Source organism: Mauremys mutica, chromosome 1 (assembly GCF_020497125.1).
Source record: "Mauremys mutica isolate MM-2020 ecotype Southern chromosome 1, ASM2049712v1, whole genome shotgun sequence".
In the NCBI taxonomy this organism is placed as follows: Eukaryota; Metazoa; Chordata; order Testudines; family Geoemydidae; genus Mauremys; species Mauremys mutica.
In genome coordinates, this window is record NC_059072.1 from 359753036 (window position 1) to 359773036 (window position 20001).

Here is a 20001-nt window from a genome sequence, read left to right on the forward strand (position 1 = left end):
TTCTCATTACCCCACCCAAATACATTCTGATCCCCCTACCAGGGGTGCCTGTCTCCCCAGTTTGAGAACCTCTACACTAGATGATCTAATGGTCCCCTCTGGCCTTCAATTCTATGAATCATTTTCTTGAGTGGTTCATTATCTTGGATGCAACATGAATACGTTTCTACTGTGAATAGGCACTCAACAGTAATATACACTGGTGAAGAATAATCGGGACTTTCAGAGTAAAACCTGGAAATATGGCCTTTTTACCTTCTAAAACAAGTACTTTCCTGTCTTAGTGAGTCTCACAATTATCCCACTCAACTGGGAACAACACCCCATCTATGCTAAACGCTTATCACCAAGCAGGTCCGATTGGACACCTCAATCTCTTCCCTTTGGGTGCTTGTGACCAGAGCTATACAGTCACCCCCAGCCTCCTTAAAAGTAGTATTTTTATTGCCAAATATCACAAAGCATTAGAGAAAATGGTTTTAAAATAACAAGCAGCTGCCACACGTCTATACTTGTCTATCTCACATCTCACTACAAGCTAAGTTAGACAGGCTTTGCTCTGGAGATAGAGGAACAGAACTGGCCGAAATTACATTCTTTTGGGATGCCAAGGAGCTCTTGGGACCCAGCCTAGTTTCCCTGTGTCTCTGAAAGCATCTTCCCATTTGTTTGCCCCCTTTCTTGAGGAAGCAGCCTGTGCTGAAACCTGTGTGAGCCTGGGCGAGTCACCATAGTACTCAGCTGTGTCTATGTTACAGGGTGAAGGTGTGAAGCTGACATTTGCCCTCATACTGATTTCTCCGAGCTAGACCATCTAAGATGAGGCCCCTGTGGCTGTTGCTCCATTGTTTGGCAGTTAGACACTTTCAGCCTCACTGGCTCACAAACACTGGTCTGGTGACTGTGCTGAAACTCCGAGCATTTTCGTGACACTCCCACACTCCACTCAGAGATCCACTACCTACCCCTCAGTGTCTTCCCAAACATCCCCACATCTGCCACAGACACCGAGGTGCTGGAGTCACAGGGTTTCCCAGAAGCAGCTGTCACAGGAGGCTGTGGTAAGCAGCCATTTATAGACAAATGTCAGGGACATTGCTCTGTGGAACCTGACACAGCCTTGATCATAGGCTCTGAGACAATCAGAGCACCTGGAATGTATTTATGCTCCTGACACTGCTGTGAGGCAGGGCAGGGCTATTACCCACCTGTGCAGAGGCTCAGAGACAGCTACGGTCTTGCCCACGGTTACACAGGACAAGGGACTCAAACTCAGCTGTCTTGGGTCGCAGAGCAGTGTCCAGACCTCAGGACAAGGCCTTCCTGCCATCTGAGCACTGACAGGCGCAGCTGGATTTCCTGCTGTGTCAGCAGAGCTCCCCCACCCCCTGAGCTACAGAGAATGGGGATGGCAAGGAGCCAGTTACAGTGATTTTATTCGATGGCCTGTTCTCCCCCTGCCTCAGTGGAGTTTACAGCAGCCTGAGGGCTGGGCTGACCTCTCCCCAATAACACCTTCAAAGAGCACAGCCTACTCTGACCAAGTCCCTGAGGATCAGTGCTACCCGGAGTGCCCCCTTGGGGCCTGAGGCAGCCCTGCAGGCACCATGTCCTTCCCTCTAAGGTCCTTGCAATGACTTACTCTCAGCCTGAAATGCTAAAGGATCATTCGTGTAAGATGATGCTGTTGTGGAAAGACTAAATCAATTCTTTGCATCGGTCTTCATGGCTGAGGATATGAGGGAGATTTCCAAACCTGAGCCATTCTTTTTAGGTGACAGATCTGAGGAACTGTCCCAGATGGAGGTGTCATTAGAGGAGTTTGGGAACAAACTGATAAATTAAACAGCAATATGTTACCAGGGCCAGATGGGATTCTGAAGGAACTCAAATATCAAATTGCAGAACTACTAACTGTGGTATGTAACCTATCATTTAAATCAGCCTCTGTACCAGATGACTGGAGGATAGCTAATGTGATGCCAATTTTTAAAAAGGGCTCCATAGGTGATCCTGGCAATTACAGGCCTGTAAGCCTGACTTCAGTACCGGGAAAACTGGCTGAAACTATAATAAAGAACAATATTGTCAGACATATAGATGAACGTAATTTGTTGAGAAAGAGTCAACATGGTTTTAGTAAAGGGAAATCATGCCTCACCAATCTACTAGAATTCTTTGAGGGGGTCAACAAGCATGTGGGCCAAGGGGATCCAGTGGATATAGTGTACTTAGATTTTCAGAAAGCCTTTGGCAAGGTCCCTCACCAAAGGCTCTTAAGCAAAGTAAGCTGCCATGGGATAAGAGGGAAGGTGCTCTCATGGGTTGGTAACTAGTTTAAAAGTTAAGAAAAAAAGGGTAGGTATAAATGGTCAGTTTTCAGAATGGAGAGAGGTAAATAGTGGTGTCCCATATTGGTCTGTTCTGGGACCAGTCCTATTCACCATGTTCATAAATGATCTGGAAAAAGGGGTAAACAGTGAGGTGGCAACATTTTCAGATGATACAAAATTACTAAAGATATTTAAGACCCAGGCAGATTGCGAAGAGCTACAAGAGGATCTCTCAAAATTGGGTGACTGGGCAACAAAATGGCAGATGAAATTTAATGTTGATAAATGCAAAGCAATGCACATTGGAAAGCATAGTCCCAACTACACATATAAAATGATGGGGTCTAAATTTGCTGTTACCACTCAAGAAAGAGGTCTCGGGGTCATTGTGGATAGTTCTCTGAAAACATCCACTCAATGTGCAGAGGCAGTAAAAAAAGTGAACAGAATGCTGGGAATAAATAAGAAAGGGATAGAAAATAGGACAGAAAATATCATATTGCCTCTATATAAATCCATGGTATACCCACATCTTGAAAACTGCGTGCAGATGTGGTCACCCCATCTCAAAAAAGATATGTTGGAATTAGAAAAAGTTCAGAAAAGAGCAACAAAAATGATTAGGGATATGGAACGGCTTCCGTATGAGGAGAGATTAGTAAGACTGGGACTTTTCAGCTTGGAAAAGAGATGGCTAAGGAGAGATATGATTGAGGTCTATAAAATCACGACTAGTGTGGAGAAAGTAGATAAGGAAGTGTTGTTTACTACTTCTCATAACACAAGAACTAGGGGTCACCAAATTAAATTAATAGGCAGCAGGTTTAAAACAAACAAAAGGAAATATTTCTTCACACAACCCATAGTCAACCTGTGGAACTCCTTGACAGAGGATGTTGTAAAGACCAAGACCATAACAGGTTTCGAAAAAGAACTAGATAAATTCCTGGAGGAGAGGTCCATCAATGGCTATTAGCCAGGATTGATAGGGATGGTGTCCCTAGCCTCTGTTTGCCAGAAGCTGGTAATGGGTGACAGGGGATGAATCAGCTACAGAGTTATCATAGCCATCCTAGTAGACATTCAGGGGCTCCTGAGAGTGGCGGGCTCATGGGGAGCAAGTTCTGCCACCTAAGGGTGTGATCCTGTTGCATGAGGAACAGAGCTTCATGGTTTGAGCTAGAGCTGTGCTGGAAACCAGAAAGCTTTTCCCCTGATGAAAAATTTGGATCCAAACTAAAATATTTCCTTCTCATCCATTTTCTGGGGTGAGTTTTCATAGAAAATGAATCATTTTTCTCTGAAAGCTCAGCTACCATGAAGCTGCCCAGCTATAACTGCCTGGATCCCCAAGAGAAACTGTGGGGTTTTTATCTGCCTCTCCCTCATAATGTAAATGAAGGTTGCACTGACAGAGTCTATGGCTGCACTCTGGGTATGGAAAGCTTGAAACCTCCCAACCAGTCTGTGGCTGGGGTATTGTGCCCATCAGCTACTCTAACCAGCCCTCCCCTCTCTGTGCAGCCCCCTCCACCCTGTACAAGGCCCCTTCAGCAGATCCTGCAGGCTGTGGCTGCTATGACAGGCCCTGGTAGCACATCTCTGATGAACCTGTGCTAGCAGAGAGCTGGAGCAGGTCCTACAGCAGGAGTGGAGACACAGATTTTCTGGGTGGTTGGTGTCATCAGACGTCACCAATGTGGTGCTCCGCTCTGTCAAATGTTGACAGCCTACGGCTGCGCGCATGTGCTCCCTGTGTGCTGCCCTGGCTCTGTGCAGGTCGCTGGCACAGCAGACCCCGAGAGAACCCTCAATGACCACAGACTCAGATAAGGTACAAAGGCACCTGGCCAGGTTTATTGCCAAATGAAGCACGGTCTCTAGCTCCCCGGATCAGACGTCTACAGTTCTGCTAGTACATGAATGCCCCCTGACAATGGACTCATCTCCGTCAGTGGCAGGACTTTCCACTGCCCTTTAGTCTGGTCAAAGACAGCCCCTCTGAGATACATCTTTATACACAGATACAAACGAGTTACACATCACTCCTGACGTATTGAGGTGCGACCCTTCTACATATCAAGGTACCACCCATTACCTTGTGCATGTTGGTTCAATCAAAACATCTCTATCCATCCTGTCATCCTGACCCTGTCTTTAGGATCCTGTCTAGAGTGCTGGAATCAGGGTGTTCTTGTTCCACCCTGGAATGTGTTTACAGGCTTGTGCCTAGGACCTCTTAGGTATGTGGGTTTCTGCAACATCAGCCCTGTTCTTCCCAGATTCTGTGACCAGGGCCTGCCTCTTGCTCACAGCTTCACTTTGCTTTATATTAACAAAGTTGTGGCTACTTTGGTTCAGGCCTCACTCCAAGCCTCTGATGCATGGGCTTAAGTTTCTGGGCTTCATCTTGCTCCAGATGGGCCTAGCTACCAGTGAGTCAATGAGATCTGTGCATAACTTTGGGGATCCCTGGATCTTCGCTCCTGCTTTTCATTCCTCAGGAAGAAGGGAAGGGACCTCTCCTCCTGGAATGATCCGAGGGAAATTTCCATGTACGGAGCCTTGTGGAATCTCCCTTCCCTGTCCTGCATCCTGAGTTTGTAATACAGGACAGGGGGCTACTGAGGAGAAATCTGATCCTATATTAATAATATTTTTATTATTAATTCGCTTATTTATTAATTTTATTTCAGCAAGATCAAAGCTGTGACATTGTTACCACTTGTAGCCATGTGACTAATCGGAACCATATGAACAGTGACAACAAACCCGGATTCCAGGAATAGAGCCTGCAGCAGGGCTGGTGCTGCAATCCATTGGGGTAGCATCACCACGCATCCCCTGTGGGTTGGCCGCCAGCAGTTTGCCATTGGCCGTGACGGGTTTAAAGCTGGTGCACACTTAACCAAGCAGCAGACATTCCCTGATGGCCAAGTGGCCCCCAAGGGAATGTGCAAACATGCTTCATAAAGTCAATTCCCTCCCTATCTGAACAGATACTGGCTGCTGCCTGTGCAACCTGTCTGACGGTTCCTTGTCCTTTACGGTGAAGACCTCTGGTGTCAGTGGCTCCCCTTCGAGCAGGAATTGGGTACGTTGGCAGGTTTCACGATCTTTACAATGTGAAGTGAAGGGTAAAGGCTGTGAGTTGTTCACATTTGCAGATATTGTCTGAAGCAGCAGAGGATGCAGTGACGGGGCTGGAGGTCAGGCAGCGCTAGGTCGTTTGGGACCTGCTCCCCTACTTCTGCCCATGCTGCACAGTGAATAATTTCAGCTACACAGAAATCAGACATTCAAAGCGAGCTCAGAGAATTAAAACCCCAATGCCACACGTCAGGATTTCTCAAAGGCTCCCATTTCGATAGATGCAGTGTGCTCTGGGCCCTATAATGTTCTGGGCTGAGCAAGAAGAGACCCCAGGGAATAGCAGTTACTAGTTCCCCAATCGCACCAGGCTTATTTTCTCCTGGAAATTTAATCAGCAAATGCATTGTCAACAATTTTATTGTCTGGCTTGATTGTGAATTCAGGAATGCAGGGTCGTGCACTCAACAATTTTGTAATACCTGTGCAAGACTTTCCAAAAAGTCCTGGAGAATAAAACCACTGGTCTGTGTTTCAGTAAAGAGTAGAGCAGAGGTGCATGACAGGGGAGCATAAGAAAATATATAATGAGGCAATGAAACACGTAAATAGCTTCAATGCAGGATAGATACATACTATGACCGTTTTCACAATGCACTTGCCATGTGTTTACACACATTATGATACAATGGGCCACACTCAGAAATGGAGGGCCAAAAAGGGTGTCTGTGGGAAGGTCAAATTGCAAAATCACACAGTGCTCAAATAGGCTGTGGAGCTCGCAGCCACAAGATACCAATGAGACCAGTTGCTTAGAAAAATTCAAAGAGGCACAGGGTGTTTATATGGCTTACCAGAAAATCCAATTGAAGTAGTGAGGATTTATTGAAAAACTCTTGGAAGGACTCTAAACCTTCCTGATTTACAGCACAAAATATGTCTAACTGGTGGGTGTCAGGGGGGAAATTTTCCTGGGAAGAGGTTATCTCATAGCTGCCTGTGGCAAGACTGGATGGTGCTGGTCCTGCCATGAGTGCAGGGGACTAGATTTGATGACCTCTCGAGGTTCCTTCCAGTTCTATGATTCTATGATTCTTCCACCTTCCTCTGAAGCTTGTGGAACTGGCTACAGGCTACTGGGCTAGAATGACTACAGGTCTTATCCAGTCTGGCAATGCCTATCTTCCTATTGGTCCTGTAAATCCCAAACTATGTTTTTGCTGATCTTCCTTGAGCTCCGGGGAGTCTCTAGAATTGCACTGAGAGCAGAAAGATGTCTCTATAAATATCATCTAGTCTCTTGTTCTTTTTCCTTTCAGGAAGGAAAGTTCAAAACTCATAGGACCTTCTCAGTCCATTATGTCAGCTGTCAACGAAACCAAATTGAACCCTGACATTTTCCTTCTCACCGGGATGCCTGGGCAGGAAGACGTCCATCTCTGGATCTCTATCCCCTTTTGCTTAGTGTATTTTATTTCAATAGTAGGAAATTCAGTCATTCTATTCATTATAAAAACAGATCCAAGCCTCCATGAGCCCATGTACATTTTCCTTTCCATGTTGGCTGTCACAGACCTTGGCATATCGATAACCACCATACCGACGATACTGGGCATATACTTGTTTAACTCTAGGGAGATCAGCCTCAGTGCTTGTTTCACCCAGCTGTTCTTTATCCACTTTCTTGCAAAAATTGAATCCTCCATGCTCTTGATGATGGCCTTTGACCGTTTCATTGCGATCTGTAACCCACTGAGATATGCTTCAATCTTAACCCTGCCGAGAATAGCCAAGATGGGGTTTTTGTTTGTGCTAAGAGGGGTGGCTGTAGCATTACCATTCCCCTTTCTCCTGAGACGGTTCCGATATTGTCGAACCAATGTCCTCTCCCATTCCTACTGCCTGCACCAGGACATCATGAAGTTGGCTTGTGCAGACATCACAGTCAATAACATCTATGGCTTATTTATTACACTCATAACGGTGTGGTTGGACTCGCTGCTCATCTTCCTCTCTTATGTGATGATCCTCAAAGCAGTGCTGAGCATCACATCCCACGCGGAGTGCCTCAGGGCCTTGAACACCTGCGTCTCCCACCTCTGCGCTGTCCTGGTCTTCTACATGCCAGAGTTCAGCCTGACTGTCATACACAGATTCTGGAAGAGCTCTTCTCCCTTGCTTCAAATTCTCCTCGGCTACATCTACCTACTGGGCCCACCCCTGATTAATCCAATTGTGTACAGCATGAAAAGCAAACACCTTCGTGCGAGGATAATCAAGGTGTTTGTTAAATGACTAGTCAGCTCATCATCCATCTGCAAGGTTGGTGATACAAGAGTTAAGAAAAACAAGCCATGGCTACCTATTCCATCCTGGACCCTTATGTCTAAGACTACACGAGCTACTGATTTCCACCCTTTAGAGAGAAGTTCTGATGGGGTGTAAAACCTGGAGCAATGGATGTGGGGCTGTTCCCACCCGCTTTGAGGGAGGACAGGGCACTGGGGGAAGGAGACCAAGGCAGGCAGTGGCATTTACAAAGTCACTGTGTTCGTGGAGAGCCCAGGGACTGGTTGAATGTTGGCCCATAAAGAGCAGTATCAGTGGCTACTCCGACCTCAGAATTCCTGTTGATACAGTCAATAAAGAGAAGGGATGTGAATGTTGTTTCTCATTACACCTGGCCTGTCACACCGTCCCGTGTCTATTTAAACATCCACAGGTCATGAAAAAACTGCAGAGCTGTTCTGTGGTCACAGTTCTGGCCCTTAATGATCACTCTGGGAGCTGCATAATCCATTGGGCTGCACAAGCTGTGGACAGGGGCTATTCAAGGGACACGGTCACCCACTCTTCCCCTAGGCCCTCAGCCGGGTGCTTGTGATTGAGTGGTGTCAGAGACGTGATTAACACAGGATCCCCAGGAGAAGCCGTTCAGGTAACACCCCGCACCCCTTATTGATGACTCAGCACATAGAAGCATATTCCCTCCTACTCCTCCCCTCTGTTTGTGCTCTCCCAGTAATACAAAGGGGTGGAAACAGGCCTCACCTCCCCAACAGAGTCACGGTCATCTCCTGTCCCAGCCCAGCCCATTCAGTGTAGGGTAACCACCTTTTCAAAAGCCAAAAGCAGGACACATGCAGGAGCCCTGCCCCCACATGGCCTCACCTCTGGCCCTCTTCTTCCTCCCAAATTCCCACCTCCTGCTCCTAGTCTTTCCCCAAGCCTCGCCCACTGACTAGGCTGGACGTCACAGACAGGCCATTGTAAGAGGAGCCCAGGGAGCATGTGCTGCTCTGGTAAACCCCAGACCCTCCACCTGCCCCAGTCAGAGGGTGTGGCCTCATAGCAAGGGGGCGGGGGCACTAAGGACCTCCTCAGACCCCTAACTGTGAAAAGCTTATAGCATTGCTGCCTCATGTCTCCTTCTCTGGAGAACAACAGACAAAGGAACAGCAAAGAATCCTGTGGCACCTTATAGACTAACAGATGTTTTTGCAGCATGAGCTTTCGTGGGTGAATACCCACTTCTTCGGATGCAAGAAGAATTGCAAGAATCTACTTGCATCCGAAGAAGTGGGTATTCACCCACGAAAGCTCATGCTGCAAAAACATCTGTTAGTCTATAAGGTGCCACAGGATTCTTTGCTGCTTCTACAGAACCAGACTAACACGGCTACCCCTCTGATACTTAACAGACAAAGGGAAAGTTTCTTTCTCAATTTTGAAAGTTCAGGCCTTCCTATTGGCTCTTTTGGTCAGGTGCCCACTCCTTTTCTTTTACCTGTGGGCCTCTTAACCCTTTACAGGTAAAGGAGGCAGAGAACAAACACTAAGAGGGATTTTACAGCAAACTGGCAGGATGGATGTCCATAAAAGGGAGCCACCCCCGCCCCCCACTTCATTTATCGCATGCCCCCCAAATCACAGAGGGTGCTGGCCAGCCTGGTTCAGGTCGGGTCCACACCGGCTGGGATTTCTTCCTGCAGGTTTAGGAAACAGAGTTAATAAGTTACGTGCACTGCTAATTTTACTAATAATTACATGAAGAACTAAACAGAACTTTTTACATTTGAAGGACTACAATGACTTAGAATGCAGGGACATTTTTACCCAGCTGATTCTGGGAAACCTTCCCAGGAGAGTGCATCAGCCACTTTGTTAGAGGCTCCGGAAACGTGTTGTATTTCAAAATCAAAGTGTTGAAGAGCTAAACTGCACTGAAGAAGTTTTTTGTTAGTCTCTTTGACGGTGTGAAGCCACTTCAGTGCAGCATGGTCAGTCTACAGGTGGAAACGCCGTCACCAAATGTATGGATGTAGCTTTTTCAGAGAATACACAATGGCGTAACGTTCTTTCTCTGAGACTGACCAGTGGCTTTGCCTCTAAGAAAGTGTTTTGCTGATAAACACGACAGGATGGAATTGTTGATGTGGTCCTTACTGCATTAAAACTGCTCCTACACCATGCTCGGACGCATCTGTGGTTGCCTGTGAATCTGAGAATATAGCGGGTGCATTTCACAGTCTGAAAGGGAGTTACCCTCTCACCTTCATTTATCACACATGCCCTTGCATGCCCTACTGAGTCATAGCAGCCATTACTGATAGGCTGTCTGGAACATTCTCAGGAAGGCTCATCTGGTGGGGGATAAACTTCTCCTAATGGATATTGTTTCCTCTAATGGCCCATTAACCTGAACTGGCCCTTCACAACTAGCTGTCTTCAATGGAAGCATTCTACTTCTACTATCTACAGATACATAGTCAACGTTCATAAGTTCAGATATAAAAATGATACATGCATATAAATATGATCATCATATTCTGAAAACCATAACTTTTTCATAGACACCTAACAGGACACATTTTGTACAAGATGCATTATAACAATGTCATAATCACATCACAATGATACTACGGTGATGAATATGGGGGCAGTGTCACAACCACCTCCTCAGCTGCCCTGGAACCTGCATGGTGCATATAACAAGCTCAGGTTCTTTGGGAAAAGTCAAACTTTTCCCCAGGTTGACTTCAGGTCTCAAGAGAGATGGTGCGGCATGGCTGGGGGAGAGGGCTGTGGAGGCTCTGGGCATCTCCAGGATGGGGACAGAGGCACTCAGCTTCTGGCTGTAGGGTAGGGTGTGCCTCATGCAGAAGGAGTGAGGCTGGGGGGCTAGCTTCCCTGAAGGGTGCCTCCACCTGTCACCCATTTTCAAAACCATTAGGAAAAGGATAAAGAATATGACAGAAATATATGAATCTCTAAATCTGTGGTATGCCCACATCTTGAATATTTGTGTAGTTCTGGTCGCCCCATCTCAGAAAAGATATATTAGACTTGGAAAAGGTACAGACAAGGGTGACAAAAATCTTCAGGGGTATGGAACAGCTTCCAGATGAGGAGAGAAAAAGACTGGGAATTTTCAGCTTGGAAAAGAGACGACTCAGAGGGGATATGATAGAGAGCTATAAAATCATGAGTGATGTGGAGGTAATGAATCAGGAAGAGCTATTTACCCCTTCACAAGGGGTCACCCGTGAAGTTAATGAGCAGCAGGTTTAAAAGAAACAAAAGGAAGTATTTCTTCACACAACGCCCAGTTAGCCTGTGGAACTCATTACCAAGTGATGTTGTGAAGGCCAAATGTATAATTGGGTCCAGGTAAGATCATGGAGGAGTGGCTATTAGCCAGGATAGTGAGGAATGAAACCACATGCTCTGGGTGTCTGTAAACCACTGACTGTCCGAGGATGGGAGCAGACGAGGGAGGATAAAACACTCAATAATTGTGCTGTTCTGTTAATTGCCTCTGAAGCGTCTTCACTAGCCACTGTCAGAAGACAGGACATGGGCTAGATGGACCATTGGTTTGAATCTGTTGGTGTCACTAGGCATAGCTACCAGGTAACTCGGGGGGGTGGAAGACCATGAGTGTCAATGAAGCCCCCCTGCTCTGGGTCTACGTGAGCCAAAGCAACTCCATCTTGTGAACTTTAACCAACCTAAATGCTAACAGCCTAAAAGCAAAATGTGTAACCGTCAGCTTTTCTAGCAGACAGCTAACAGCTGTAGCTTCGCTCAAACTAGCGAAAGCGGTAGTGGGGAGGAAGGGGGAGGACGGGGGGAAGTCTACATGCGTCTGGGCCAACAAGGCCAAAGATAAGCATGCGGACGGGAACTTTTCTAACATGCTAAAATGTAATGCTTAAAGTAAGTGCTGTTGGGAAGGGAGGGGTGAGGGGGAAACCAGAACAAAAGGCTTACACAAACAGCTTAAGATATAAAAAGGGAACTTGCTTGTATTTGGTGTGCTTGATTTGAGACGTGTCTGTCTCCTGGCATCGCTTTGAGATCTCAAATAAACTTGGTTTATTTGACAGAACAAGGAGTAATGGTCTCAAGTTGCAGTGGGGGAGGTTTAGGTTGGATATTAGGAAAAACTTTTTCACTAGTAGGGTGGTGAAGCACTGGAATGGGTTACCTAGGGAGGTGGTGGAATCTCCTTCCTTAGAGGTTTTTAAGGTCAGGCTTGACAAAGCCCTGGCTGGGATGATTTAGTTGGGTTTGGTCCTGCTTTGAGCAGGGGGTTGGACTAGATGACCTCCTGAGGTCCCTTTCAACCCTGAGATTCTATGATTCTATTCTAGGAGTCTATGGTTTGCTTCTCCACCCTGGTGGGCTAATTAGTGCGACGCACACCGGGCAACAAACCCCGCTATTGCCCCCCTCGGGCCCTTTGGGCCGGCAACAAATCCATACGGTCATTCTTATGTTCTAAAACTGTTCCTCTGATGGGTGGTTTGATTCAGACAAGCCTTTTCCAGGAGGTCTCTCTGTTATAGAGCTTGCGTAGCCACCGTCCATGGTAGGATGACATATGCATATTTTCGATAATCTTTTTGGCCAGGACAATCCCCTTTTTAAGTCCCATCTCAGACTTTTTTTTTTTCAGAAGGAGGCATTTGTCCTGTTTGCTCTTGCTGACTTGATCAGTTGGCAACAGCAAACAGGACAAATGCCCACTTCTGTCAAAAAAGTGGGGAAATGGAGAGCAGAGGAATGTTTGGGGGAGGTGAGTGGAGATGTCACACCCCGCAAGAGATGAGGTAGAGCCGTGGGGGAGGAAACAGCCTCCTGAAACCTGAGGGGGCCTGTACCTATTGGGTTTCTAGGAAGTGGGCGGACGGAAGCTAAAGGATTCCCCGCCCCCGCCCCCAGCCTAAGGGGAGGATCCACAGGGCCACGGAAACCCACTAAGTGCGGGGGACAACTAATAAAAGAACAGGGACAGGAGTGAGGTCAAAGGGTCATAAGGAGGGAGCCTAATGGGGACACCGAGCAGAGAACCCCGGACAGCGCCCACTGTTCCTCGAAGGCGTCAAGGGAGCCAGCGGACGCTGCCCAGAGGAACTCCGCCCGGAGACGTGAGCGGACGAGGGACCGGAAACAAGCCCCACAGTCGCAGGAGTCTCCATCGGCCAACCTCCTCTCCCTGGTCGCGTGGATGGCCTTTTTAGCCAGGGCGAGGAGGAGGTTGACCAGGAGGTCCCGCCACTTTGTGGGGCCACGGATAGGGAGTGCATGGAGAAGGAGGTGAGGGGAAAAGTGCAGCCAGAAACGTAACAGTTTATTGGTGATGAGGGGGCCTGTATCTATTGGGTTTCCAGGAAATGGGGCGGGCGAGCCCGCCCCATGCTAACGGAACCCCCCCCAGCCTAAGGGGAGGTGCCACAGAGCCTCAGAAACCCACTAATTGCGGGGGACAACTAATAAAAGAACAGGGACAGGAGTGCGGTCAAAGGGTCATAAGAAGGGAGCCTGACGGTGACACCGAGCAGAGAACCCCAGACAGCGCCCACTGCTCCTCGAAGGCGTCAAGGGAGCCAGCGGACGCCGCCCAGAGGAACTCCGCCCAGAGACGTGAGCGGACTAAGGATCGGAAACAAGCCCCAGAGTCGCAGGAGTCTCCATTGGCCAACCGCCTCTCCCTGGTCGCGTAGATGGCCATTTTTGCCAGGGCGAGGAGGAGGTTGACCAGGAGGTCCCGCGACTTCGTGGGGCCACGGATAGGGAGTGCATGGAGAAGGAGGTGAGGGGAAAAGTGCAGCCAGAAACGTAACAGTTTATTGGTGATGAGGGGGCCTGTAGCAGGGTGGTTATAATGCTTCTGCCCTGAAGGGCTTAAAACAGCCCTGGGGGAAGGTTGTGGCTGGGAGCTGCTAAGCGGGGCTGATTGGGAAGTGGTTGCAGCTGGGCCGTGCCCCAATCAGGCCACAGCTGGCCTGTATAAAGAGGCTGGGAGCCAGGAGCCCAGGCAGTCTTCCTCTGCCTGTAGAGGGAGAAGGGCCTGGCTGCAGGGAGCTAGAGACAGGGTACCTGAGTGAAGCAGGGCTGGGGAAAGGCAGAGGAGCTGGGGAGTTCCCACCTGGAAAGCCCCAGGCTGTGGCCTAGCACAAGGCCAACAGGTACTGGGGGTTGCAGAGGACAGCCCAGGGGTAGGACAAAGCAGCAGGTCCAAACCCTCCTTGCCAGTGATGAGTAGGCTGATGCTGCAGTCTGCCCCGGGCATGGGGGCTAGACGATGACTGGCAGTAGCCATTTACTGAGGCGAGGTGGGGATAGTGGGTGGGGGTTTCCCTGGGAGGGGGAGACCCTGAGCGAAAAGGGTTACTGCCAGGGGGCAGCACCGCAGATAAAGGGGCACTGGGGTCCTGGGAGGGACACGGGGCCAGAGGACAGGTGGACCGGCGGCCTGCAGAGGGTGCTCCTGGAGGCTGGAGAAGAGCTAATTCCTGATCACCAGCAGGAGGCGCCGCAGGGGTGAGTCTGCTCTTCTACAGGGCCCCTACAAAGTTACAGCAATAGGCAACAGCATTTCATGGGGGTGGGAGGCTTCATGTGAGCTTCTGGGGGTCTCCTGTTTTCTCTTTGGGAATTGTAGTCACCCTAAGGGGCTACTCAGTGTGGGAGGCTAATGGAGGGCTACTTCCACTTAGTGGTGTGGTCCTGTAGCATGAGGGACAGAGACTCATGGTTTGAGCTGGAGCCCGGCTGGAAAATACACAACATTTTGACCCAAACTAAAATGTTTCCTTTGCATCCTTTTTTGGGGTGAGTTTTCACAGAAAATGGATCATTGTTTTCTGAAAGCTCAGCTGCCATGATGCTGCCCAGCTGCAGCTGCCTGGATCCCCAAGAGAAAGTGGAGGCTTTTCATCTGCCTCTCCCTCGTAACATCAATGAAGGTTGCACTGACAGAGTCTATGGCTGCACTCTGGGTATAGAAAGGTCAATACCTCCTGACCAGTATACGGCTGGGGTATTGTGCCCATCTGCTACTCTAACCAGCCTTCCCATCTCTGTGCAGCCCCCGCCACCCTGTACAAGGCCCCTTCAGCAGATCCTGTGGGCAATGGCTGCTGTGACAGGCCCTGGTAGCACATCTCTGATGAACCTGTGCTAGCAGGGAGCTGGAGAGTGTCCTATTGCAGTTGTAGAGGCACAGAGATTGGGGGGTGGGTGGGCCTAGATACCAGTGGATCACTGAGATCTGTGCATAACTTTGGGGATCCCAGGATCCTGGGTCCCCCTTTTCATTCCTCGGGGAGACGGGAAGGGAACCTCTCTCCTGGAATGATCTAAGAGAAATTTCCTTGTATGCAGCCTTGTGGAATCTCCCTTCCCTGGCTGTTCCCTGGGTTTGTAATGCAAGACAGTGGGCTGCCAGGGAGAAATCTGGTCCTATATTATTATCAATTTTCCATTTTATTTTGTTTTATTTCAGCAAGATCGCAGGTGTGACAGCATCATTGTTACCACTCAGCTGCCCAGGAGGTAGCCATGTGACTAATCAGAACCATACAAACAGTGATAACAATCCCAGATTCCAGGAATAGAACCTGCAACTGGGCAGCGCTGCCGTCTGGTTGGGTAGGTTCACCACATATCCTCTGTGATTTGGCCTCTGAAGTTTGCCATTGGCCGTGATGGGGGTTAAAGCTGGTGCACACTAAGCCAAGCAGCTGAGGTTCCCTGATGGCCAAGTGGCCCCCAAGGAAATGTGCAGACATGCTTCATATAGACAGTTAACTCCCTTTCTCAACAAATGCTGCCTGCTGCCCATGCAGCCTCTCTGATGACTTTGTCCTTTAGGGTGAAGACCTCTGGTGTCAGCAGCTCCCCTTCTAAGGAGGAATAGGGTACGTTGGCAGGTTTCACTATCTTTAAAATTCGAAATGAAAGGGAAAGGCTGCAAGCTGTTTCCATTTGCAGATGTTCTGTACAGCAGCAGAGGACTCACAGGGGCTATCAGGGTGACTCAGTGATGGGGATGGAGGTCAGGCAGCAGTAGGAAGCTTAGGAACCTCTCCCCAACATCTTCCCATGCTCTACGGTGAGCTGTGCAAGCAACACAGAAATCTGACATTCAAAGCGAGCTGAGTGTTAAAACTCCAATGCTCTGAGTCAGGATTTTTGGGGGGTGGTGGTGGTGTGTTCTCTGTGCCCAATCCTGCGAGGAGATGAGTGAGAGGAGACCCCCTGGAATATAAGTTACTAGTTCCCAAATCGCCTCCTGTTTGTTTGGTCCCGGAAATTTAATCAGCAAATGCATTTTGAAAGCTTTTATTGTCTGGCTCGATTGTGAACGCAAGAATTCAGAGCTGTGTTGCTCTGTGGTAACAGGCCCAATAGGGCATATTTCTGTTTCCTGACTGGCTGAGGGCTGCAGCATTTCTAGCCTCTAGATACCCCTCAGAGTTATGGGACTCCTGGCATCTCTGCCCCCTCTCTGGTTTCTGAGTGCCAGATGTTAGACGTCAGACACTGCCCTCTCATGGCGTGTAATCCTGCGGTCCTCCCACCCTCAGACTGGTCTCTGGGCTACAGCACACTGCGGGGGACTGTGCTTGCCCAGTACGTCCCAGTGGGTTTGGCACCTGTGGTTCTTCCCTTTGGGAGTCTGTGACTAGCTGTGAGGTGAGTAATCAGCCTCCTTGAACCAAAATACTTTAATTCTGAACACAAGGAATAAAGCATAACATGGGAGATTTAAAGGGTTTTCAAACAACAGTCTGTCCATGTCTCTTACCCCAAGCCCTCCCACTCTGACGGGGACACAGGCAGACTTCCCTACTGCTGTCGGTCTCTGTCAGTCTGAAGAGCTTCTCAGCAACAATTGCCCACCTCTGAAGAGATTGGTAGCACTGATAATGCAAGCTGTGTAATGTGGCTGGAGCCCCAAAATAGGCTATTCCCAGCTAGTAGCTCTGGTGTTGTCTCTCAATCTCTCTGGGGTGGTTACTGAGCGATGGCTTTTCCTGAGCTGTTGCTTCCCTTCCTGCTTGTTTTCCAGCAGCCTGCTATTAAACTGAGAAGATACATACTGGTTTCACCCAATACAGCCATAACATAAACACCCCAGTAGTTAACCCAATATAGCTCTACGCAAACATCCCAAGAATTGGGTTTAACAGACACATTCACTATGCCAGCTCAGCTCTGTCTGTCAGAATACCAGAACCTGAGGAGAACCAGTCAGCTATTTCCCTAGGGAGAGAGGATACTAGACTTTTGTTTGCTGACATGTGATTGACTGAGGGCTGAAACGTTGGGATCTTTTCAAGTTCTGAAGAAATCCAGATGACAGACACTACAGTTTAAGTCCAGCTCTAAAATGAGAAATTATCTCTGAAAGTAGACGAGAGGGGAACTAACGGGTTGACATGTGTATACTAAAGTAGAGATGTGTAAAGGTTAGGCCAAAACATTTCATTGTACTGCAAACATTAGAAACCAAACTCTGATGACATGGCATATATATTGAAAGCCAACAACAAATTTGTTGAAATCTCTGTACAGGAAGGAGCAGTGGTAACTTTACTACTTTATCATAGAATTATGGAAACAGAGAACCGGAAGGGACCTCGAGAGGCCATGAAGTCTAATCCCCTGCACTCATGGCAGGACCAAGCACTATCTAGACCATCCCTGACAGGTGTTTGTCTAACCTGCTCTTAAAAACCTTCAATGATGGAGATTCCACAACCTCCCTAGGCAATTTATTCCAGTGCTTAACCACCCTGAAAGTTAGGAAGTTTTTCCTAATGTCCAACCTAAACTGCCCTTGCTGAAATTTAAGCCCATTGCTTCTTGTCCTATCCTCAGACGTTAAGAAGAGTATTTCTCCCTCCTCCTTGTAACAACCTTTTATGTACTTGAAAACTGTTATCATTTCCCCTCTCAGTCTTCTCTTTTCCAGACTAAACAAACCCACTTTTTTCCAATCTTACCCCATAGGTCATGTTTTCTAGACCTTGAATAATTTTTGTTGCTCTTCTCTGGACTTTTTCCAATTTGTCCACTTCTCATCTGAAATGTAGCGGCCAGAAGTGGACACAATATTCCAGTTGAGACCGAATCAGCGCAGAGTAGAATGGAAGAATTACTTCTCGTGTCTTGCATTCAACATTCCTGTTCATGCATCTTAGAATGATTGTTACTGTTTTTGCCACAGTGTTACACTTTTGATTCATATGGTCCACTATGTCCCCCGATCCCTTTCCTCAGTACTCCTTCCTAGGCAGTCACTTCCCATTTTGTATGTGTGCAACTGATTGTTCCTTCGTAAGTGGAGTACTTTGCATTTGTTTTTAATGAATTTCATCTATTTACTTCAGACCATTTCTCCAGTTTGTCCAGATCATTTTGAATATTAATCCTATCCTCCAAAGCACTTGCAACCCTTCCCAGGTTGGTATCATCTAAAAACTTTATAAATATTCTCTCTATGCCATTATCTAAATCATTGGTGAAGATATTGAACAGAACTGGACCCAGAAATGATCCCTGCGGAATGGCTTTTGTGTAAATGTTATGCCAAAACTTTTCATTGTTATGTAAATATTAGAAACCAAATTTTCATGACAGCATGTATATTGAAAGCCAATGGCAGAGTTGTTGGAATCTCTACAGGAAGGAACAGCAGCAACTTTACTGCTTAATTGGTATTGCTTTAGAAAGCATTTTAGAAGAACTCCACGTACTGTTTGCAACGCATTTGTGCTATTAACTCTTTGTTCAGTGAACAGTTCTATGATGCTGTCTCCTGGTAACTGATCAGAAGTTCTCTCTAACACTTACATTCAGGGACATGAACAAAATCCCCCTGCAATACCTGTGTGAGACTTTCCAAAAACTCCTGAGAGATCAGAATTGCTAGTCTGTGTTTCAGCAAAGAGTAGAGCTGACATCCAGGAAAGGGGAATGCAATAGTGGTTGTATGTAACTTTCACCCATCACCTGTTATATGCACATAGCTGAAGTAACTTTAGGATGACCAGATAGCAAGTGTGAAAAATCAGGACGGAGGGTGGAGGAAATAGGCATCCATGTAAGAAAAAGTCTCAAATGTTGGAACTGTCCCTATTAAATGGGGACATCTGGTCACCCTGAGTAACTTGCACACTCAAATGGATACTAGTGAAAACTTAGTGTTTGCAGTATTCACCCATGTTTGAAGCCAACCCCGCCCCTGCACAGCTGAAATAACTTTCTGTGTTAGCTTGTAACTTTGCAGATATCTACAGACCCTTGCATGGGGAGAGGCTGAAGATCCTGTGACGATGAAGAGAAACTTGTTGGGTGATTGAACTCTCTGGATTCAGTCAACATTCAGATTCTTTTGTAGGGATTCTTGGGGTCAGAGTGTATCACTGGGAGCATTTTTAAGGGAAAGTTAATAGAGCCCCCTTCTGATTGAATTTACACATATAAATCTAGAGTGACACAGTTGAAGTTAACGTTATTGAATTCAGAACCTGGCCTAAGAATTTACCCCATGTAGTGCAAAAAGGCACTGGGATTCTCTGGAGTGGAGAAAATTAAAAAAAAACAAAACCATATAATGAGGCAATGAAACACATTTGTAAATAGCTTCAATGCAGGATATATAAATATAATTACCTTTTTTAACCATGCAGTTGCCATGTGTTTATACCTGCCATGATAAAATAGGCCATATTGCAAAGTGGTGGGCCAGAAAAGGGTATCTGCGGGAAGCTCAGAAATCACACAATGCACAATATCCTGTGGAACTCCCAGGCACAAGATATCAATGGGGCCAAAAACTTAGTGAGATTCAAAGAGGGATGGGATATTTATATGGTTAACCTGAAAATCCAATTACAATAATGAGGATTTTTAAAAGAGTCTTTTAAGGGTTCTAAGCCCTCCTGATTTATACCACAAAATATGTCTAACTGGTGGGTGTCAGGGGAAAACTTCCTTGGGATCAGGTTATCTCATAGCTGAACCTTCCTCTGAAGCATCTGGAACTGGCCACTGGATACTGAGAGAAATGGATTACAGTTCTGATCCTGTCTGAAGTGACTATCTTTCTATTGGTGCTGTAAATACACAATTATGTTTTTCCTGATCTACCTTGAACTCCTGAGAGTCTCCAGACTTCAGCTCAGAGCAGAATGATGTCTAGCTAAATATCATCTAGTCTCCTGTTCTTTTTCCTTTTAGGAAAGGAAGTTCAAAACTCTTCAGACCTGCCCAGTACATT

At 47.3% G+C, this 20001-nt stretch overlaps 1 protein-coding gene across 1 annotated transcript; it reads left to right on the top strand.

Moving 5' to 3' along the window:
- The first annotated feature begins 6782 nt into the window (after positions 1-6782).
- Positions 6783-7718, top strand: LOC123374303 (olfactory receptor 51G2-like). The gene has a single exon (XM_045024119.1). It carries the CDS (start codon positions 6783-6785, stop codon positions 7716-7718), a length of 936 nt encoding a protein of 311 aa, XP_044880054.1.
- The last annotated feature ends 12283 nt before the right edge of the window (positions 7719-20001 follow it).

What these genes read in the sequence shown, in the direction of transcription:
- LOC123374303 (XM_045024119.1), top strand. Translation starts at nt 6,783, where the DNA reads ATGTCAGCTGTCAACGAAACCAAATTGAACCCTGACATTTTCCTTCTC.